At 38.2% G+C, this 19,524-nt stretch overlaps 1 protein-coding gene across 3 annotated transcripts in view; it reads right to left on the reverse strand.

The window, feature by feature from the left end:
* Positions 1 to 19,524, reverse strand: part of cep128 (centrosomal protein 128kDa) — a 120,759-nt gene that overhangs the window by 19,253 nt on the left and 81,982 nt on the right. For all 3 annotated transcript variants that reach the window (XM_031890960.1, XM_031890961.1, XM_012969281.3), the window contains exons 21-22: positions 8,103 to 8,152; positions 4,971 to 4,994 (exon numbers count right to left, since the gene is read on the reverse strand). In XM_031890960.1, the coding sequence (XP_031746820.1) occupies positions 4,971 to 4,994; positions 8,103 to 8,152 (74 nt within the window). The remainder of the gene's footprint in view (positions 1 to 4,970; positions 4,995 to 8,102; positions 8,153 to 19,524) is intronic.

The following is a 19,524-nucleotide window of genomic DNA, read 5'->3' on the forward strand; positions in this document are numbered from 1 at the left end:
GTGTGTTCATGAATCTAATGACTTCTAATTTCTACTTGGTATATTACTCTAGAGCATGGAGTTAAGAAATAATACACTGTATTTTCTGAAGGGAACTCTTGAAGGCAAAATTACTTTGATAGAACAAAAACAAAACAAAGCGGCAAACAAGATGGTGCTGTAGAGCCCAGTTACTGAAGCAGCTCCCTGTGTGTCCAAAAGGAAGTCTAATGTGCTAAGAATTTAGAGCAATGATGGCGAGATAAAGCATTCAATAAGAGAGCTGTCACAATAGCATGAAGAAACCTTAATTATTCCTCTGCTGCCTCAGTGCTTTCCCCAGACAGGTTTTTGTCACATTGTTTGTTAGCCCTGATACAAAATGTCAAAGCACCTTAACATCTAATCAGTCAGCTGTTTCTAGTCTGCCACTGATTCCAGAAGCTAATAAACTGAAAGAAAAATGTCCATCCTAAAGCCACTGCAAGATTACAGAGCGGGTGCTGACATACGACTTCGTCTGACCTATCACTTGGTCCTAAGCTTATCTCCCCAAGGTGGGCTCTGAAGATCCCACAAATTCAGTGAGATGATGTAAAGGGGCACTGCTGTCCACATATAAATCATACCCTACAGAACTGTGATGGTTTTTGCAGGAGTCAGTAAGTCAAGTGAAGATTAGTATTTTGAATCAATAAGCGAGAAATCTCATGGCGAAGAAAATCTCATTCTATCCAGGCATTGTAGCCCTTAGTGCTGTAGCAACTGAATAGCTCTTGGCAGGAGATGTAAATATACGAAACACTCTCACACAAAATCAGTCATAATGACCTTTTTTAGGAAATGGCTTTTAATTCTTCTTTTGTGTAAGCAATATGATTCATTTTCTTGATGTTATTAAATAATGTGATGAAAACCCATATAGAATCCAAAACTGATCTGTTGCCTGTATGAATGGGACTTTACCAATACTAAGAATCAACTGTGACTTTAACACATTTTTGTAACAATGCATTCTTGCTTTTGTTCTAAAACATGGCGACATGTATTCCCCATGTGTAATGTATATCTGTAAATCTGCTGAGCCCACCAGCATTGACTTTTGTTTGCATGCTACGCTTCAAGAACTGAATCCATTGTGACATTGTTAGATTCCCTATACATGGTAAACCCCAACCGTTTCTTCCTCTGATCTCACTGTATTCGTTTTTCATGTGGCACAATGCTGCCAAGTTATTGAAAATGCATGTGGTCCTCATTCCCCATTCATTTGATGGCCCACCCTTGTGAATGAGTTAGGAAGCACTCATGCAGACTGCCTTTTCATTCTTTTTATGCCCTTAGGTTTGGTCCATTATAATTAAAGTTACCAAACATTTCTATCCATGAACCACAGTTACTAAATACTGCAATGTTGGTGATTCGGTTCAAAAATTTTAGCTGATAATAATTTCTTTTTATGATGAGGTAAGTAAGAAGCTGGACAGTGGGATCAATATCTGTTGTTCGATTCCCACCATCCGCTGGAACACAAACTGGGTGTCATTAGAACTCTACACCACAGGGCGGAAAGTGTAACAACTGATACAGAGTCCAAGGACAAGGAATGTAAACATCTCAGAGGAGCACTGAAAGCTTGTGGCTACCCAGACTGGGCCTTTGTCAAAACAAGAGCAACTGAGCCCAACAGGAACACCAAAAGGAATAACCGTCCTGAGGCAGAGAGAAGGCGCAATATAGTCATCCCCTATGTAGCAGGAGTGTCGGAGAAACTCAGGAGAATTTTCAACAAACACCACATCCCTGTGTTTTTCAAACCTAGCAACACACTGAGACAAAAACTTGTACACCCAAAGGATCCAACACCAAAGGAAAAACAAAGCAATGTTGTATACGCAGTCCAGTGTAGCGAGGAGTGCACAGACCTTTACATTGGTGAGACAAAGCAACTGCTCTCCAAGCGAATGGCTCAGCATAGGAGGGCGAACACTACAGGCCAGGACTCTGCTGTCTTTCTACACCTAAAAGACAAGGGACACTCCTTTGAAAATAGCAATGTCCAAATTTTGGACAAAGAAGACCGCTGGTTTGAAAGAGGTGTAAAAGAGGCCATTCATGTCAAAGTGGAGAAACCATCCCTTAACAGAGGCGGGGGACTTCGACACCATCTGTCTGCTACATATAATGCTGTTCTAACATCTGTACCCCGGCAGTTTCAGAACTCTTCACACATCCATTCATGCAACTTTAACAAGTAACACCTGTTTGAAGAGTTGCATGATACTTGGGTAATCCTTTCAAAGTAACTCCACAGCATTCACACCTCTGTGAGTTTCAGATGTCACCTTTCTGAAGAGTTACAAAGTGCCATTGTGATTGGATTAGTGGAAGAGTATATATGCTGAGGACTTCCCATACCAGTCAGTTGAACTGAAGAAGCTGCTCGGATGAGTAGTGAAACGTCTTCAATGATTACTAAACAAGTCCAGTTGCTTCAAATTTATTTATACTAGATATAATTAATAGCATTTCCAGTATGCTGAAATGGCAGAGTGCAAAGCAATAACAACTTTTAAATCTAGAAATCAGTTTCAAATGCCAAAGACTCCTGGCTTATTACAAATCTATGTACATCAATATATATAATTGTGCTGTTTTACAGAAATTAGATGAGTGAGCAGACTGGCATCTTAACATATTAACACTAATAATAATAATCCGCTTTCTATGGATGACACATTCAAACTTTAGAAAATATGGGCACAGATTATTCTACAGAAGTAAATGCTATATGGCTAATTCTTATATTTCCTGAAGTTACTGTTAAATTATTACTGGCTGGGCTTGCAGATTATTCCTGCATAAGCAGCCATAGTGACAATAGAAGCCTGCTTACAAATTCCTTATCTATCACAGAGGTCCAATTTTGTTTATAATGCCCTTGCCCAGAAGGGTGCGTGTTGCAATGCAGTCCAAGGTGAAGTGACATGATGTGACTGTGGTGTGGCCAGTCAAACTGCTGCAAGTGGCACTTTGCACATGCTCCATGCCCAGAGCACAGGGTGGGGGTTAAAAAAAAGGAGAGGTGTGAAATCACCCAGTTCTAAAGATGCAGGCAAAAGGAATGCTGTTATACAGGAGAGTCTGAATGATCATTAAGTGGGTTCATCAAATCTGCTGTATACAGGCTTTTATACTGGGCTTACTTATCATGTGCCTTTTCTTGTCTTTTAAGAGAGATAACCATTGCATTACATACAGCATTAGGATTTATTAAACATGCAAAAAGTTACCAAACATTTCTATCCATGAACCACAGTTACTAAATACTGCAATGTTGGTGATTCGGTTCAAAAATTTTAGCTGATAATAATTTCTTTTTATGATGAGGTAAGTAAGAAGCTGGACAGTGGGGATGCAGTAGATATCATCTATTTGGATTTTGCCAAAGCATTTGATACCGTTCCCCACAAACGACTGCTTTCTAAGCTAAGGTCTATTGGTCTTAGTGAAGCCGTTTGCACATGGATAGAAAACTGGCTACAGGATCGGGTACAGAGGGTGGTTGTTAATGGTACATTCTCTACTTGGAATAAGGTCCTCAGTGGGGTCCCTCAGGGTTCTGTACTGGGTCCACTTTTGTTTAATTTGTTCATAAATGACTTAGGGGAGGGTATTATGAGTAATGTATCAGTGTTTGCAGATGACACAAAACTCTGCAGACCAGTCAATTCTATCCAGGATGTGACATCCCTGCAGCAGGATCTTGACCAACTGGCAATCTGGGCAGCTAAGTGGCAGATGAGATTTAATGTGGATAAATGTAAGGTCATGCACCTGGGATGTAAAAATATGCAAGCCCCGTATACCCTTAATGGGACTGCACTAGGCAAATCCATAATGGAGAAGGACCTTGGAGTCCTTGTAGATAATAAACTTGGCTGTAGCAAGCAATGCCAGGCAGCAGCTGCAAGGGCAAACAAGGTTTTGAGCTGTATTAAAAGGGGTATAGATTCACGGGAGGAGGGGGTTATTCTTCCCCTTTACAGAGCGCTGGTAAGGCCCCATCTAGAATATGCTGTTCAGTTTTGGTCTCCAGTGCTCAAACGGGACATTACTGAGTTAGAGAGGGTCCAGAGAAGGGCAACGAAGCTGGTAAAGGGTATGGAAAGTTTCAGTTATGAAGAAAGACTGGCCAAGTTGGGTCTGTTTACACTGGAGAAGAGGCGCTTAAGAGGTGACATGATAACTATGTATAAATATATAAAGGGATCATATAATAACCTTTCTAATGTTTTATTTACCAGTAGGTCCTTCCAACGGACACGAGTGCACCCACTCCGTTTAGAAGAAGGGAGGTTCCATTTAAACATTCGGAAAGGATTTTTTACAGTGAGAGCTGTGAGGTTCTGGAATTCCCTCCCCGAATCAGTCGTGCTGGCTGATACATTATATAACTTTAAGAAGGGGCTGGATGGATTCTTAGCAAGTGAGGGAATACAGGGTTATGGGAGATAGCTCTTAGTACTAGTTGATCCAGGGACTGGTCCGATTGCCATCTTGGAGTCAGGAAGGAATTTTTTCCCCTCTGTGGCAAATTAGAGAGGCTTCAGATGGGGTTTTTTGCCTTCCTCTGGATCAACTAGTAGTTAGGCAGGTTATATATAGGCATTATGGTTGAACTTGATGGACGTATGTCTTTTTTCAACCCAACTTACTATGTTACTATGTTACTATGCTAATGTGATCCTCAAGGCACTTACAAAAGTTGCATTTCCCTGGACAGCTGCTTAATGCATTATATTTGCAATATTTATTTTGGGAGAATTCTGCCGAGGCAGAATTGTTTGTAGAGAGAAATCTATAAGATGGGGCAAAGTCTACGTTGGCTAAAACCACAGATTTACGGTTATAAAGACATTTGTAGTTTATGCCTAAATCATTAAGCATCAAAGTTAGTCAATAGCTAGTTCGATTTAGCAGTTACTTACCCGTTCCAGATCCATAATTCGATCCTGGGAAAAATAAAATGTTTGTTTTAGAACATAGTAGTAGTATGGTTACTCATGATTATGCAGAACTGTTCCAAAGACAGATGTGAAAATCCTGTACTACTTTCCTATATTGAGTTGTAAACATTTTAATACATAATTTTAGCTTTTCTGTTCATTGCTGGCTCTGCTAAAAAATGTATTCATCATTTTCTTGAGGCATTTACCTGTAAAATACATTTGTTATGACAGATATGTATATAAAAGAAAGGATGTTATAACACCTTCTGACCGTTTCTTTTTGAAATTAAACTCAGAAGCAAAAAACAGCCTTCTAATCCTGACTAATTGAATCCCCTATAAATACACAATCTGCCCAGGCCTAACCCTACTCTCCTTACCACCACTACCTAGAAAGGTTGCTTAGAATGGGAGTTATAGATGGGGCTGATCTTTGTGAGTTTACAGTGCCAACTTCCTCACACAATCTGGCAAATCTGTAGCACAAAACCTGGATCAGCCTTTTTCTGTTCTCCATGCTGGGCTTTCTTACGGTTATGCAACTGACTGCCTCATCATACTGCAGCTGTTTTCCACCCTAGTGCTACCTGTCCTTGCTAGGTCCAGCTCAGTTAGAAAAGAAAGTGAAGTGTGTGCATTTCTGCTTATACATAAAAAGCCATGATAAAAAGTTACCATATATGCAATAACCACAGAAGTTTCATTGTAAGAACATCATATAAATATAATTCAGACTAATAAACAAATTTTGTTCTAGCAGTTCTGCCAACAATTAAAACACGTCAAAAAACCTGCTTTATACTAAGAGATATGACCCACGGCCTAGGGTGAAGCTTAAGTGGGAGACTTCTGGGATATAATTGAATCCCGATGATTGGGAAGAAATCATAGACAATTTATACCAGCCCCTAATAAGCACAAGAGGCAGACTTATACAATTTAAAATTATCCATCAGACTTACCTTACCCCACAAAAACTACACAATATGGGGAAAACTGACTTTAATTGCCCAAGATGCAAAGCCCACATGGCCAACTTCATGCACCTAATATGGGACTGCCCTGAAATACAAAAATTCTGGAGCAAGGTCACAAAATTCATGGGAACAAAACTGGAACTACCACAAGTACTTAACCCGGCCACCTGCATACTGGGCACCCTAGACACCCTGGTACCCAGAAGGAATACAAAACTACTAATGAGACTGCTATTTTTTTATGCCAAAAAAAACATTGCTCTACACTGGATGGGCCCGACACCCCCATCGCGTCGCAAATGGATTAACCTGGTCAATTCGCAATTGGAACTATACAAACTTACCTGGCGAGGTGCCAGAGCAAAATTTGAAAACATCTGGTTCCTTAGACAGACTCACCAGCCACAACAGCACAATAACTGTTTACTCTCCAATCCCTTCCTTACTTTCCTCTTTCTCTCCTTTCTATTTCTATCCTATCCTATTGTTATAAAAACCAATAAAAAACAACCTTTAAAAAAAAAAACCTGCTTTATGCTGTACTACAATAACATTTAACCATAAGCAACATAACTAGAATACGTATTGGGCCAAACTTTGGGTCTGCATCCCCCTTGTGTCCAAATACCAGTTACTACCAGTGTCTAAATTAGATCCCCTCTATTCACCTAAATCACTCAACCTCTGCTCCTGATATTGAGCCCCTTTACATAGTATGTTGCTTTTTTGTAAGAAAAATTCAAATGTTTCTTGCCTATGGCAACATTCCCCAGGTCATCCTTCCCACCACTCCTAGTTTCTGTATCAAAAAAATCAGTAGTGTTAAGTTGTCCTCAATAAACCATGTAATTACCCAACTGTAAACCTAAATTAACTCTTTATATCATGCAGCATAGAATATGCCTCGAATATGACTTGAAAAAGTACCATTGTGCTAGCCCTATAGATTCAAAGTTTTTGGGTTTCACTTTGATCTATAAATCACAAAAAGATCAAGAGAGCCAGCAAGGAAAGGTTTACCCTTTAGGAACGATTTGGCGACAAGACGAGCGACAAGACGACAATGCTAAATCAATGGAAATCACCAGCATCAAAACATACGAGGCTACTTTAAATCGCCTGCTGTTTCAAATCGCACACAGACCCTTTTCTGAGCGACTTGAGTAAACATGAGGGGGGGTAACTGTTGAGTGTACCATGGGTAGCAGATTGCCTGGAGCTCAACTCGCATGAAATCTCTTCGTGGGTGTTGTCGTGGCAACTTGTCGCCAAAGCGACAGGGGGAAAAAACACAGGCGACAAATCTCCTCGTGTGCCAGAGCCCTTACCCACAAATGCTTTTGGCCACTGGAGTGATTTTAAAGAAAGCAATGTCTTCTGTGGATGTTTAAGCATTTCGTACTAATAGGTCGGTCGTAGGTTTTTATAATTTTTTACTTATATTTTTATGTTGAACTGTATAATTTCTAAACCCCTACAGCAAACAAGCAACTCATATTGTTTGCTATTCAGATGCTCAGGATAATTACTCAGTAACACATGCTTCTGCAACCTATTACAGCTAATTTCCTCCACTCTTAGTCTGACACTCACAGCATGAGCATAACCTATTTACAGCAAGAAAAATTGGGGAAGCTGATTAATAGAAAAGCCATAGAATAAATCTGCTTTTTGGGTAGCTGGTTGTCGCCAACATTGACAACCATGTAACAATATACACTGGGTAGACAGTGGCAGAATATACAGGCAAGAAAATATTACTATATGATATTTAAAAATCCCCCCTTCAAACACAGGGGACTTAACAGATGCATTACTTATGGTGTAAGCATTCTAACAGAATTAGAAACCAAAAAAAATCTAACTATCCTGAGAAATCCTTTAGTATACCTAGCACTACAAATGTATTACTATACAGGCTGTTATATGGAAATTCCTAAGTAGAAAGTGGCAATCATCTTCGTCTAAAAATCTCCAACTAGGGTTGTCCATCTCCGAATGGTGCAAATACAGTAAGAAACATATAAACTGACAGAGAGCAGATCTAGCTCTGGTGGACAAGAAAATTCAAATTCTGTATTGTGATTTGTTAGCAGAAATAAACTAGAAAAATGAGGTAACAGAAACAGTTTACCTGAAGAAGCCACATTTCTTCATCTCGTCTTCGGATTTTCTCCAACAACTCTGCAGGCACACAAATAAAAGTCAGTGTAACTGATGTATCTTTATATCACCCAAACATTGTCTGTTATAGTCATATAGGCAAACTACAATATTAGTCAGGAACATTCATCATCATATAAATATATAGCACCAGCAGGTTAAACAGTGCTTTAAATTAATCTATAATAAACAGGGGTTTTAGAATAAATTAAGTTTACAGAATAAAAATAGGATCAGAGGACCCTTCTCACAAGAGCTTACAATGTAAAGGCACCAGAGAAGTATTGATGAAACACACCACCTGCCCCCTCTGTGTGTCATGTAATAGGTCTCATTTGTCATGTCACTACCTGAGATCAACAAGCAAGCACACTTTAAGGCACCTCATATGTGCCACAGAGCTTTTTTTTGTTAAATTAAAGTGCTTGCCTAATTTTACTATGCTCTTGATCACAGCATAATGCACCAAATCCATAATGTTAGGGAAATTTGTGACACAAACATTATATGATTAGAAACCATTACACACACACGTGCAAGAATGTAGACTGGGCAGCCACAAATCATGGGGCATTTATTTTAACCCCTTTACAATGGCAAAAAGGCAAGATTACTCAGGCTCAGCGGTAAGGATATGATCCTGTAGCAAATGTTTTCTTTTCTCAGTCTCTTAATGGGCTACAGGATACATCCAGCTGGTATATTGTTGTTTAGGCTGGAACTGCATGTATTTGTATGTAAACCAGTTAATGTGGGAAATGGAAAACCAGCTGTGTTTTGGGGCAAATTAACACAAATGTATGGTACATTTAAAGAACAGTACGTCCTGACTGGACACTCAAACCTCCCAGTGTAACAAAGCCAGAAAAAGAAAGTGGGGGGGGGGGAGATACCTAACAAATTTAGCAGAAATTCACTGGCAGCACATGAAGTACACAGAAAAAAAAGGACAGAGTGCATGCTCACAAAGAAAAAAAAAAGGCAGAAAAAGAGTGCAGCATGCCTGCTTACAAAATATACTATGGTACTTTAGGTAAAACCAGACATTGATAGTTCCTCAGGGACAGCAGTAGTAAATTTAAAAATTGTTTCCTTGCAGATTTCAAGCAGGACAATAAAGCTCCCATGTCTCAGTGCACCACCCCTGCTGTGATTTCACCATCCAGACCTAATCTACGTCCTGTTTGGGACACTTTCTTTCCTATTTCTGCTGTTCAGTAAGATTTATCTGCATTAAATTGGCTCCAGTAAAATGAGTTTGCACTGCTTTAGCTTGAAGCACAGGAAGCGTCTGAGATACGAAATGGCTGTCATGAAGATAATAAGGACACAAACTGCAAAGCTTGGCACAAGTGTCACTGCAAGATACTGAACGGGGAAATTTTATCTTACAAATGAGAAATGTTTGGCACATACATCAGTATTGGCTTTTTACTGGCTGCGTTGTGTCGAGTGATCTGGGATGGTTTCCTCTATACAACAAAGCAGATTCTCTGGAATCAAGATGTGCCAGTTTCTAACAAAGGTGGTGATATTTTAGTGTAGTTCTGTTAAGCGCTTCCTGATTGTTTCACTAACCCATCTGTTTCAATCTTTAGTTCAGTAACGCATTTTACAATAACACATATAGAGTCTGGACTGTCTGAGCCAACTGTTTTACTTTTTAATTTGGGAGAGTTAATCTAGAGTGAACACACTTTGATTAGTTATGAGAGAATCTGTTGCGCAGTATCCGCAGTTTGCAAATTTTTCGCATAGTTTCACAAATTCTTTGACACTACCGTAAATTTTTTGTGGCAAAATTTGGCAGACCTTTCGCAAAACAATTCCCCAGTGGTGTAATGAGTTTCACTGCAAATTCATGCCTGGCAAAAAAATTTGCTTATCACTAACTTTGACAAAAGGCATTATTTGATAAGGCTATCCACATCCAAAATTTAATTAAAAAAAACTAATAATCCATAATCCATAATAATAAATATTTTCAAAGACAATATTAACATGTAACATTTGTTTAACCCTGATGATTTAAATAATATATGCAACCATAACACTGTTTGAATGTGAACATTGGGACTTCTCAGAAGATGAAAATACTGCAGGATATTGCCTTTAGCTCCATAAAATTGTTTAGTAAACCTTTCATGTTTGTTCCTGAAATGCCATATCTGGATGAATGGTACAGGTATGGGATCCCATATCCGGAAACCCATTATCCAGAAAGCTCTGAATTACGGAAAGCCCGTCTCCCATAGACTCCATTTTAATCAAATAATTCAGAATTTTAAAACTGATTTCCTTTTTCTCTGTAGTAATAAAACTTGTAATTGATCCCAACTAAGATATAAATAATCCTTATTGGATGCAAAACAATCCCATAGGGTTTAATTAATGTTTTATTGATTCTTTAGTAGACTTAGGGCTCTCGCACACTCTCGAGGCAACTTCAGCGATTTCCGCAAATCGTGCCGCCGCTTATGCCATCCCACCGGCGATTTACATGTTTGCCGGTGGGATGTCATATCGGGGCGACTAATCTCCCCATGCACCAGAGCCCTTAAGGTATGAAGATCCAAATTACAAAAATTCCCCTTATCCGGAACACCCTTGGTCCCAAGCATTCTGGATAACGGGTCCTATACCTGTATAACCGACACCCCAGCCACATTTCCTTGCATTTCTACTTGCAAACGAGCCAGTCAATCTTTTGATGCCAGGTTTCTACTTGCACCTGGCATCAAAAGATTGAGTGGCTCGTTTTGCATCCACCAATACTGACAATATCTCACTTGTTGTGGGAGTCTCACTATTGTAGTATGATATTCTTATTACTGATACTAAAAAGACAGAAGCAAATTTTGCAGGTGCTTCATGTGTCTACCATTTTTGCACCCTCTATTTCTGTTGAAAACATGCCTAGGACTTTTGGGATCTCCTTGTCAGTAGCACATTTCTTCGATGCTATCAGAGAAGTTTTTTCTTGGACTATCTACTAAGCTAAACCTTGAAAGCTAGTGTAATAAAGATAAAACACTTTTTCCTTTGAGTGGAGTCTATTTTTTTGTTCTTTTCTATGTCTAAATTTCTACAATATCCTCTACTGAGTTATCATGTCCACTCTGAAGCAAAAACAACCCCCAACCTTGAAAGTCTTCCACATTGTTTATATCCATATATTGTTTTGTACCATTCCTCTCACCAATTTAGTTGCATGTCTCTACACTCTTTTCAGCTTACTGATATATTTTTTAGCAACTGATGCCCTTTTTTATGAAAGACAATTCCAAATTTGCTTTAATAGCCACAGAGTGACTGTGCCTAGAGCTACACAGTTTGTAATCCCCAAATGCCTCTGAATTAAGGAGGCTCTTGCACACAAACATTAAGGGGCCTATTTATAATACGCTTTAAATAATGGTGAGTAAATACACCACACATCACCAGGCATAGCCGTATAGAAAAAAAAAAAAAACGTGTGTTGATTTTCAGTGACTGTGTAAAAATCTGGCGTAAAAGTAAGCAGCCACTTGAAAATGCTATGGGAAAATATGGAATTTAACCTTTGCAGGTTTTATGTGTTTTTTCAGAGCAACTTCCGCCAAGAACTTACTTGGCACTTGAATTTATCCTATTGACTTTAACAGATTACACAAGTTTTGAAGGGTGCAAATAATGGTGGCAAATCAAATGCAGCATTCGGGCTGCATAAAACAAAGACACTGATAAATTTGCCATTTATGTTACACAGCTTTTAACACCGTTTTTTCACGTTAATCTTTTCACACAGTATGATAAATAGGATGACCTTGAGTTTACAATACCATACTCAAGGCCATAAATAAACAAAAGACGAAAGACAGACTCACATGGCACTTTACTAACAGTTGTCCAATTGAAAAATGTGAAGAGACACTTAGGGGCACATTTATCAAAGTACGAATTTCGGACATTTAAAAGTACGATTGAAAAAATTCTAATTAAATCCGATCATTTCTGATGTGTGTTAAAAGCGCAAAAATTTTGTATCGTGGTTGTATGAAAATATCGTGGTACGATCCAAATGTTCTGAAATTTTCATATCTGAACGATCGTAAACGGCGCAAAAAACTCTGACTTTGAACCTTCAGTGCATTTTTTTGGAAGCCTCCCATAGGACTGGCACTCTGCAGCTCCGAAGCTTGAATGAATAACGAAACTTTGGTAAACGTTGCAACAAATACGATTTTGGCGCACAAATTATCGCAAAGCACGAAAAAGTTGCAGAAATTAATAAAAAAAAAATCACAGAAAAAATGCACAGCTCTAAAACTAGGAAAGAATACGATTTTTTAGCATTCGGACTCAATCGTACATTAATGAATCTGGCCCTTAGATTACAAAGAGTGGTGATAAATTGAACATTTTCTATACTTCAGCCAAGACTCTATCAAAGTCAAATATGTTCAAGGCCAATTTATCTTCTTATTTAATCAGTAACCTTCTCTGTAGTACTGAATCAAATGGCACCCCAATGTCAAGGCTTTTGTTCACCTCCTCATTGAAGCTAATTAAATGTGCCTGAATAAATCTGTTTTGCATGAAACCAACTACAACTAAAAATAAAGCTTTAATGAGCTAGATTCTCAGTTGTGTAAACTGAAAAAAAAAGTAACAGTTCAGAATTCTTATTCCCTGCTCTCATCAACCAATTGAGCTCCCTCTGATACCATATAGTACAAGTTGATCGAAGGACTGGTCTGATGAGTCAGGAAGGATTTTCCCCCTCTGTGGCATCAGATTTTTTTTTTTATGCCTTCCTCAGGATCACCTAGCAGTCAGGCAGGTAATAGACATACAATGTTGAACTTGTGTGTCTTTGTTCAACCTAAATGACTATGTTACTATGATATACAAAAGTCAACTGACACGTCTCCATTCTTCATTACATAAACCTCTCAAAGTATCAAAAAAACAGAGGTATATAAAGTGTAAGGTGAAAGTATATTGTGATATTGTGATCCCATATGGTGTCTGATACCAATTTTTAAAGGACTTTCAATAAATTATTTGAAATTGTAATGGCTATTTTTCTCTGTAAGCATTGTTTCTCTTATGTTGGCACACCTACTGCAATCCTACTGCCCAAGTTCCAACTTACTTTATCATAAAAAGTTATTCAATTTGTCTGACATAACCTATCCTTTATAAAGCCATACTGATTATTCCTTATAATGCCAATTTAAGAACCCTTTGTAACCAAAATATTTCTTAATTGAGCCACTCTCTCCACACACAGCAGTTTACTAATGATATATTTCAAAACCTTTTAGGATTAGTCTTTGTTTGGGATGCAATAAGTTTCTCATTCTATATTTTTCTGACTGATGTATTACAACACCTGTTGCAGTATGTATAGGTCCTAAAACAAGTGCCTGACCACTCTGATTTGTGTCTAGTGTTAGTGTAAGATCTTTTAAATGTAGGTGTTTAAAACTAGTCAATACATTTCCAAAAAGTTTAGATAAAGTTACACCATTATTGTCTGAGCAACTGAAACAACACCTAAAAGGCATGCTAGCTAGACCTGATTCTATACTTGCTTATGGTACAATGAATTAAACACAGGAGTATTAACTTTTGGCAGACCAGTAATTAAAAAAACTGATTTGTTGACAAATAATGTTATTTTTCTAACTGAGCCTGTCCCACTTTTCTCTTTTATACATTGCAGTAATCCAATATTTAAAATGATTTCCTTTTCCCTCTAACAAAATGGTGGCAAACAATCCTATTGGGTTTCATATGTAGGACATTTTTTGTTTACATAATGCTACTTATGCAGCCTTGTGTAGAAGAACAATAAGCTGACAGAACAAATAATAATAATACAAAGGTGAAAAGGAGGTCCCTGCCCGATGAGCTTACAATGTAATCTTTTAATGACTAGATGTTTCTAGTAGACTTAAGATATGATGAGGCAGACCGATGAATTGGATTAGTAACCTGCCTTGAAATCTAACATTCTTTTTCAGAGTATCTTTCTGGAATGGTGATGTATATTGGGTGGCCTTTTATGTGGATTTATATTAGTGAGTTATAGAATCAAAACTAATTATAAATGAGTATGAGTGTAAGAATAAAAAACTTGTATTTCTGCTCCTACCACCCACTAGATATCTAAGATAGAGTTAAGTCTGAAAGATGTGGTTGGAGAAATACATAAAATAAGTTCCTAACTGCTATAATCCATCATAATACAAGAATCAAGTAGACCAGATCTGTTCAGCTGAAAAAAAGCATGTACATAACGTGTGGTTCTAACAACAGATTTAATGAACTACCTTCCCAAAAGATTGAGACAAAGACCATCAACAAGTCAAAAACAGATTAAAAAACAAAACTTAGCTTCTATAACAAACACAAGTGTCCTTATGGTCATAGTTTGTATCCACCCATTTATTATTGGTGAAGCACAGAAGCTGGTCATCTAGACGGAAAACAAACTAACTTTTGAAAAGTTAAATTCACTCTTTTTTCAAAGCTTTAAAGTAAACAATAATGGTTTAATCAAAGAATAAGGAGTTCTAGCAGATGCAGCCTGACAGTGAGAAACGCTCTACGGTGTCTTCACCGATCCAAATCGTTTTACCAGGTCAGTCACTGGAAACCTGCTGGAGCACTGCGATTTGGAGACGCTCCACTCTGTCTGGGAATCTTGCTGTTTTTTCCACGTGTAACCCGCTTTACAATTATTCTCTCACAGCTCAGCAGCCAAGGGAATGTAAATCCTGTCTCTGATCTTGAGGCCCCTTCAGATGGAGAAAGCTATAACTTCAAGGGTAACACTGAATATCTTTTGGATTAACCGCGGGAAAGTTTATACAGGTGGTGAGAGAGTAGCAGGAAATTAAACCAAAGCTCGGCTTCTGTGTGGTTTCGCTTCCTTGCCAAGACACATCTACCCACACAGCCCCCCACCCCATTTTCACACTGCAAGAATCCAAATGGTGTATTGTCAGCACAATATCTGCCCATTGAGACCACTGGGATGGAATTAATGTGTTTAGGTTGGAAAGGTCAGTTTTTGTGGACCAATTTATTTATTGCCCTTACAGCCATTAAATTGCCCTTTGTACTCCATGATTTATTCCATGGGACACCATGGCTGTGTGGCTTTGTGGGCACGCTACGTGCATTCCAAGTGGAAGGACAGTTATATGAATGAGCAGGAAAGAGGGGTCTTACCTACTTCAGTGTTGGACCTAATCTTAAGATGAACAGCATTATACTATCTAACCCAACAAATACCCTGATTGGCCTCTTCCATTTTTAACTTGCCAGGTGTTCAGTTTTGTTTGCTGTTTTTTAATAACACTTTTATTTGCAAGCTACCTTAAATCCTACCACAAAAAAACTGAATTTTGTCAATTAAAAATTTGGACAGTGTTTATATTTTGACACCAGATTTATATACATCCTAGCAGGAATGAAGTGCAAATAATGAAACAAACATGAGATGAGAAAAAGCACCTATTATGAAATCAGAAAGCACAAAGAAAAGATAGCCACAGTTATTTCAGGAGGCAACATAATGCTAGTGTAGAAAAGGCCATTCACAGGTCATACCGACACCAGATGAGTAAAAGTCCAACAGAAAGGGTCCATGAAAAGCGAAGGGGGGGGCAGATGTATAAAACAGCCCTGGAGATTAGCAAAGCAAGGAACAGAGGATGAGCCTACTCAGTACTTTTCCCTTCTTTTTAGGAGTCTGACATAGAGCAGAGCAAGCTGTGACAATTTGACTGTTTGACCAGAAGAGATCTGTGCATTGTTACTAACACCTAGCATTCATATGGGGGATTGTTGCCGGGAGACTGCTCAAAATCTTACTGGGTTCTTTTTCTAACACTGAAGTGAAAGATCTCATCAAGTCAACCTTCAATGACAATGTCACAATGTAAAGTCCCTTTTAATATTGCACTAAAAACCATGTGCATAAACACAACCCTGAAAAAACATGTTCCTTTTCCTATACCAAGCTAAAACATGTAAAATATTTCCAGTAAACAATAATCAAAGAGATTCTACCAAAACATTCTGGGTGTTATTAACCATATTAGACATCTAATCCAGTTCACTGCTCAGGTAGGTACTGAAATGTTGAACCATTGCTTTTTTTCTCAAACTGCAAAGAAAGAATGGCTGCATTGACTGTGAGAAGCAGTACAGTTATTGGTTAAAGCTACAAATGAGTGCTGGTGTGATTTATATAAGTAGTTCAGTGGTACTATTTGCTACCCTAGCCTGGCCCTATTTAACCCCTCCAAATCTGAACAAACTGTGGATAGTTAAAGAGCAGCCATACACAACAGGCTCATCCTAGCAAGGAGTCAAGGTACTGGACCAATGGCAAGAAATGGTGGATATATGTAAAACCCCTACTCCTTTGGTGCTGTACACTGCCATGAGCCACCATCCTCTTCCTTATAAGCAAAATGTGGAACACTGCTACTTATAATTAAAAAAAAGATCAGTGGGATATTACCCTAAAGCAGCACATTTTTTCAATTGTTACTAGCACCAAGTTTACAAACACACAAAGTTAAGCAACATCGAGGCTTATTTATGAATGCAGGTAAAAGTAGAAAATGCAGTTTTTTGACACAACTTGCATTGCTGTAAATTGGTATAAGCTTTTGTGAACAGTACGCAAATTGCATTACTTTTAGCATGACAGTGGGGGCAGAATAAATAATGGCATTATCATCTAATTCTCTTTTATGGCCATTAAAGGACTTGTAAAGCCTACATTTGCCTACAATGCATATCAGTTGGGCATGTCTCCCCCACCAAAATGGCATTATTTGTACTGCATATATCCCCTCCGCTTGCCAGCACCATCACATTTTCCTAAAGCAAATAGCAGCTTTCACCCGGTGGCCATTTTTTCAGATGCATTTAATCAGATACATTTAAATACACAAACAGCATACACACACAGACCCTTATTCAGCATACATTTCAGCAAGAATACAGGCTCACACAGACACGACTGTCTGATAAAAGTTCTGCTTTGTTTGAGCACTGTAATGGTAAAGCTGAGCTCAGGAGAAAAAAATTGAAGCAGACAGATAGAGCTGAGTTTCTATGGGAACCAGCAATGCCATCTCTTTACTGGCTGCTAGACTGGGGGGCGTGTTTAGTAATCTGAGCTTAGAACAACTGAGCATGTCTGGCAAGCCAGAAATCAAAGCCAATTCCCGAGGGGGGGTGAGTGGGTTACAGGAGGAGAAGGAAATCTAAATGATAAAGGAGATGTTGCAGCCTTACTATTAACCTCTGGACAACCAGTGTGGCATTGAAAAAAAGAAAGATAGGTTTACATGTCATTTAACCTGTACGGGAACCATAGAATTACCTCTAGCGCAAAGCTGGCAGTAGTTCCAGATTTTCACTAGGAGTTGCATGAAATTTCTTAGAGCAGGCTGAAGACCGCTAATATTGCTGGTTGCTATTTGCTTCTGTGCCATTTTGTGCATCCAATGTGCAAATTTGCAGATTTATCAAAATGTAAGATTACAGTTTACCACATAAAAACTCGCCCACCCACTATCTGCCAATTCTATTTTTAGGAGAGTATTTATTAAATTATAAACGTTCTCATCCGTTGATAAATATGATTTTAAAAATCCTCTAAAGTTTATAATTTAATAAACACGCTCCTAAAAATAGAATGGACAAAAAGTGGGAGTGTTCTTAAGTGGTAAACTGTAATCTCACATTTTGATATTTCTGCCCCATAATGTGTTATAGTCTGTTTCACAATTATTTTTACATTTTAAAATGTTGTGGTTTTGCTTGCTATGCCTAAGCTTAACTTTTTTTTCCCACTTTGGGCTATGGCACACTGGACATTTTGTCTGAAAAAGGGGATAAAAACTTTCCTTCAAACGAGACTTCAGGTGGCCTTTGGCACCAAGGTTTGTCAGTTACTGCATTCAATAAAGCACTTTATTCAGGGCTATCAGTAGAGGTGACTGCAGAACATAAGCAATTAAAACAGTCTTCTTCTGCCAGCAGTCAAGGCATACTGTAGAGAACAGAGACAAGTATAGAGGTGAAAACGGATTCTCACATTCTGGAGTAATGCGATACTCAATGGCATCAAGTTGTGTTGTTGGTGTTAAAAGTCAGCAGCTCATGTCACTCAGTACATTGCCACTTTTTGTACACACACAGCAAGCTCTTTTGAATATGAAGCTAAAGTCATTTTTTACTTCCTGGTCCCAATGAGCACTGAAGCCAAGCAGAGGCTTTTTAGTGTGCTGCAGATTTGTTTGACTTCATTGTTCATTGGGACCAAGAAGTGGTAGCCGGCTTTAGTTTCAATATCAAATTTTGCCCTGTTTAAAATAAGAAATAACAAAAACTGTTTAATTGAAACAATGCTGAAAAAGGGGTATACTGACTCTTTAATGGACTCATCTTACGTGGCAGCCGTATTGATTCCCTCCAAAACAGGATAAATAACAACTTACCCTGTGTCTTTTTTCAAATTTGTGCCATATATTTCTTATTAGTAATTCTATTAGCGCTGTTTTTAAGGGTTGCATGTTTTATTTTGTGATTTTGCTATATATCTTGCAATTGTAATCCCTCTTAAATAAGCCCTGTTAAAAGCAGACTTCATTGGATAAGATTTTGGTAGTATTATAATAGAGAACAAAATACAGTATTGTAACAGTTTTCCTTTTAAATGGCAAATCTGTTTGGCACCTTTCAGAGCAGGAATCATGCCAGATGGACATTCTGTGGTAATAGTCTCCTTTTTTGCCATTTTTCCATAGCTAGAAAATCATAACATCTGCTCCAAGGAAAAAGGCACAATAAAAGCTGTCTTGCCATTTCAAAACCCAATGATAACATTGCTCTTGTTCTGCAGGGAGCTTCTTAAGCTAATTTGGTTGCTTCCCTTCTTAATTAGATGCTTTTCATGAAATATTAAGGGAAATGGCTTAGCCATGTATACTTTTAAATTCTTATTACTACTGCTTAGTCATTTAATATATCACCTCATGAACAGATCTTGGGGAGAGGTTCCGTACCTTTTCAGGATTTGTGAGGCAATATTTTATGTGGATATCATTAACTTGTCTTCGCTTTCTCTCAGACACTGCTATTGCAGCGAAACATAAATGTTTAAGAAGCAAATGAACTTGCCAAAATCTCAAAAAATGTTAACCACGGTACAGTGTAATTGGACCCTATAAATAAACATAATTATCTTTAGAACAAACATTCTGTACTTTGTGAACTATTGGAAATGTTATTTCTACAGGAAGTTTGAGATGTGGCAAGGGGGTCAAGGATTGTTGCTTCCCTCAGAGCCATACACCTTGTAATATTCACTGACA

The sequence above is a fragment of the Xenopus tropicalis genome, chromosome 8, assembly GCF_000004195.4.
Source record: "Xenopus tropicalis strain Nigerian chromosome 8, UCB_Xtro_10.0, whole genome shotgun sequence".
Classification (NCBI taxonomy): Eukaryota; Metazoa; Chordata; class Amphibia; order Anura; family Pipidae; genus Xenopus; species Xenopus tropicalis.